Here is a 4,747-nt window from a genome sequence, read left to right on the forward strand (position 1 = left end):
CTCCTCCTCAGTCCAGATATGGTCACTTCCTGTTCACTGGTTGCCAATAAATCCCCTCCATGCTACAGTGGACCTTTCATTTTAAGGGATCATATGACAAAAAGTTGTGAATGATTGGAAAATAATTTTAATACACAGCAGATATGTAACTTGTGCTCCAGTTAATAATCATATATATATTATTGTGAGGAGTTTAAAATGTAAATATGAAGCCTGAACCTCACAGAAGCCTTTCCAACCTCTAGATGGTGACGGTTAACCTGGAAATGCAGCTCTGAAACTGGACAATATTAACAAACAATATCAATATTATCTTCTTTCTTTGGAATCAACCCTTTCTATCGATGACGTCACATCTAAATGAAACCAGCTGGTCGAGCTCTTAAAGAAACAAACATCAAAGAAGCTTTTCAGTGAAATAACCGGCGAACAGCAGACGGTGGAGTTCCTTCTTTTTAATGTGTTAACCTGTCATCTCATAAATCTGTTACACTTCTGAAACAAAATATAGGCAATTATACAGTATGTAAAACAAACCCATTTTTTATTTTACACTATGTACATTTCATAACGTGTGCATCGCATCATGAAAACAAAAAAGACAAAAAGGTGACATCACAGCGACAGAACAGAGGAGAGAGTTTGTACATCGGGAGGAAGAAGTCGTCTTTAAGACAGTTCAGGGTTCTTCTCTGTGACGTTCAGCACATTCACATCTCTGGCGTCCACGTCGTCTTAAAGAGAATCCCTCTGGACTTTATCCCACACGTGATTCGACCCGTTAGAGCTTCTGAACACACTGTTTTAACATTGCAGCACAATGGAAGGCCGTGTTGGCACCAGAGAGGATTATAGGTTCACACTTGTGTCCATGGAAGCGTCATTCAGTCCCAAAGAAACCCCAAAAATAAAAGGTATGAATGAAACGGAGAAAAAAAAAGAAATAAAACCGGAGTGAGGTTTTAGGAATCATTTGTATCATCTGTTTTAAACTTCATTATATGATGTTAAATGTGCAGCTATGATACAGGAGGAGACTATCCTGGCCGTGAGATACGATCTAATCTCTCGTTCTCTTTGTCTTCTCGTGTTTTAGTAACTTGTTGATTTATTAACTTCTGATCGTTTACATACGTCTACTGAGGACAAAGACATTTTAACAAGAGTCTTTAAGAGTTTTATAAGCCGTAGAATGTTCACTAACAACAGATTTTGGCATAAAAACATACGGAAAACATACGTTCTTTAACATGAACGATCCCTTCTGTAGAGGAACGTGTGAGACATTTAACGAATAAAGGAATCAACAAACTCACGTGAGCCTGAATATGAAATGTGATTCATTTGGCTGAACGACTGATGGTGTTCTTCTGTTGACACCGGATGCATGAATCAGAACGAAAACATTTTTGTTGAATAACCTGATTGTGTGAATAAAAGCTTGGCTGCAGCTCTGAAGCTAACATTTGTGTTACCGGATGTTGGCGTAGAATTCATCTCTTTTATGGCTGATTTCTTAATATCCGCTTTATATTAAGTGTGCCATCTCTGCTGTCCTGAAGAACTCATAAAACATTTGTTTTCCAGCTGCAAAGCAACACTTCTGTCACATGTGCACAGGCACTAAATCAAATACACAAATAACCTACATCCAGAGGATCCGTTCAGACCCATGAAAAGAGTGACGTAGTGTTTAGTTAGTGTCGCTGACGGAGGAACGAGAAACAGAGACACCAACAACCAGAGAGATGCTACATTCTCTTGTTAAACTGTCCAACATGGCGACATGTGGCTTTAAAGCACCTCAGTAGAACATCTGAAGTATTCGCTGCAGTTCCTCTTTGAGTCAATGAGATGTTTAAGCTTTAAATCTTCAGTGAAGCTCAGATTAGCTCGTTAACTTTACTGCGACTGTGATCATAATGATGATGTTTAATGTCACGTATTGACTTGATGCTGCCTGTGAGGAGCAGCTCATTGACTTCTGTAAAAGGACAATTGTTCTAATTAGTTATAAGATGATCGTTTCTTTATGGAGAAAATGAAGAATTAATAAATAACGGACTTCCTGGAAGCGTTCTACTCGACAACGTGGACCTTCGGCTCTGAGAGAGTTCAGGTTTTAGTGACGTCGCCTCGGTGACGTTCAGCTAAACTAGCGTTCACGTCACCTCATCGCGTCACAGCTTGTACAGACTGGTAGTGTGTTACATGTAGTGATCTCTTATACACAGTCACAGCAATGAAGGGTTAAAAAACGTCTCCAAATTATGACTAAAAGGATAAAACATTTGTTTTCTCTGGTAACATCCATTTAGTTTAGAGAAGCTCGCTGGAGGGAGTCGGCTCTTTATGTCACTTTAAATGCGTTTCATTATAAGCAGTGTTTTATTCTCTTTGTGGTGCCACATGAGAGGGGTTAGGACATTATTTTATGGAATCTTTTAAACAGAACAGCTCGTTTTATTTTTATATAATGTGCAAACTTCCCCTCTGAGAAACACACAGAAGTTCAGTTTAATGTTATGAAGTACGGAAGCCCTGAGAGGACAGTGAGGAAACATACTCTGGTGCTCCCAGTCTGACAGAAGTAGATTCTACTCTCCAGTTCATGACTTCAGAACAAGAGAAAGAAATTATGGTGTTGACAGGATAATTATTTAAAGCTTTTTTCGTCATCTGTGAAATGGGTGGAAACATTATTTTTACGCATTTGTTGTTGTGATATTAATTTGCATCACTACCTCGTGTTCTAAAGAAGGATTTAAAGCATTTATGTTCACTTCCGGGATCATTTAAAACACAGCTGGAAGAAAACAGGAGTGCTTTTAGTCCCATTTACAACATGAGGTCGAGGAGCACTGCAGCCCCGTGTGGCCAAGATGAGTATTACAACAACAAACAACCAGAAATGATCCCGACAAAGAAAGTTAATCTTCCACCTGTTTCACAGATGAAAAAACTTTAAAAGATTATCAACCTGTTCTCAAGTCATAAACACAGAAAACTAATCACATCACACTTCAGAAATGATCACAGATGTGTTTTATCACCGATGTGTTTTATTACCGATGTGTTTTATTACAGATGTGTTTTATTACAGATGTGTTTTATCACCGATGTGTTTTATTACAGATGCGTTTTATTACAGATGCGTTTTATCACCGATGTGTTTTATCACCGATGTGTTTTATCACCGATGTGTTTTATCACCGATGTGTTTTATCACCGATGTGTTTTATTACAGATGTGTTTTATCACCGATGTGTTTTATTACAGATGTGTTTTATCACCGATGTGTTTTATCACCGGCGTCTCTGAACTTCCGTACTAATGTTTATAACCAATCTGCTGAATAAATATAAATGATTTGCCCTTCTGTGTTTTAATATCTGTTGGTGCTCACTTGTTAAAGACCAGATCTGTATATGACGCACTTGTATGTGCATAATCTATGTCGACACACACACACACACACACACACACACACACACACACACACACACACACACACACACACACATATTATAATGACATCACATTTGTTTGTCAAATACCTTTTCTTTGTGCAAATCTTTAACACCAGTGGTTCGATAAAAATAAAAGAAAAGCAAAAATAAAAAAACGCTTTCTGATTAAAACAGCATTTAAAAAACAACAACAACAAAGGGGGGGGGGGGGTCAAAACAAACAAACTTAAACATGTAACTGTTGACGCTAAATAAAAAATGGCCGATCAACGCCGCTCTCGGGTCGATCCTGAGCGCCGAGTATATTACATCAGAGGGTCTTTGCTTCCTGATTCTGGTCACATGATCGGGGAACCAGGAAGTGAATGTATCCCCCCCGTCTGTCTGTCTGTCTGTCTGTCACACGCCGAGCTACGTGACCTACGTGTCTTTTTAGTGTTCGTCTCTGTCAAAAAAATACTCCATTTATATTTACAACAATTAAATAGAGGTCATTTAAGCACTTGTGTGGTGACGGTGTGTCGTTGAGCAGAGCTGGCAAAGCTTTGAACTGTTTTTTAAAATCTTTTTCTTCTTTTTTTATCCTTTAAAAACCCAAATAAAACAGGAACGCCGTCCCAGTTGTGAAAAGTTACATCATGCCACAATAAATAAAGGTGTAGTTTAAAAAAAGAATAAAAAAGCAGAGGAAAGGAAAGAGGAAGAAGGAGACGCTGAAGGATTTCTGTGCAAGATGGCGCTTCAGTGAAGCTTTAGCGCAAGTAGCAGTAGCAGTAGTAGCAGTAGCAGTATTAGCAGTAGTAGTAGTAGTACTATGTGTAGGACTAGTAGTAGAAGTAGTGTTGACGTCAGACTTCTATGCAGGTAAGGTGGGTGTCAGGTATCAAGAAGGATTCCCGGCTGTCTCAAACCCAAACTGGCCTCAGACCAGCAGTTTTTAAGCCCCGCCTCCACTACGACGCACTAAAACTAACACACACGTAACACTGCGGCGCATTGTTTAAAAAAACCACCGGGAATCCACATCTGCACCCATGAAACGGCTCATCTCCCCTGTTACACGGGAGGTTTTTGGCGGGTTAAGGTTTGGGATGAGTGGGTAGAGAGTGTGTGTACATGTGTGTGTGTGTGTGTCTCAGTAGCTGTTTTCATGGCCTGCCAGGATGTAGAGGTTGCTGTGGGCTGTAGGGTTGTCTGTCGGCCGGCTCTCCAGCACCACCACCCTGCAAAACACACACACACACACACACACACACACACACACACACACACACACA

The 4,747-nt window shown here is 39.8% G+C and overlaps 1 protein-coding gene across 9 annotated transcripts in view; it reads right to left on the reverse strand.

Moving 5' to 3' along the window:
• Positions 1–440: 440 nt before the first annotated feature.
• The window catches only part of LOC116401036 (mitogen-activated protein kinase kinase kinase kinase 3-like), a 27,984-nt gene continuing 23,677 nt past the window's right edge, over positions 441–4,747 (reverse strand). For all 9 annotated transcript variants that reach the window (XM_031879222.1, XM_031879218.1, XM_031879221.1 and 6 more), the window contains one exon: positions 441–4,693. In XM_031879222.1, coding sequence (XP_031735082.1) covers positions 4,606–4,693 — 88 coding nt within the window. In that variant the 3' untranslated portion in view covers positions 441–4,605. The remainder of the gene's footprint in view (positions 4,694–4,747) is intronic.

This window comes from Anarrhichthys ocellatus, unplaced genomic scaffold (genome assembly GCF_004355925.1).
Source record: "Anarrhichthys ocellatus isolate YVR2014 unplaced genomic scaffold, GSC_Weel_1.0 scaffold236, whole genome shotgun sequence".
Taxonomy (NCBI): Eukaryota; Metazoa; Chordata; class Actinopteri; order Perciformes; family Anarhichadidae; genus Anarrhichthys; species Anarrhichthys ocellatus.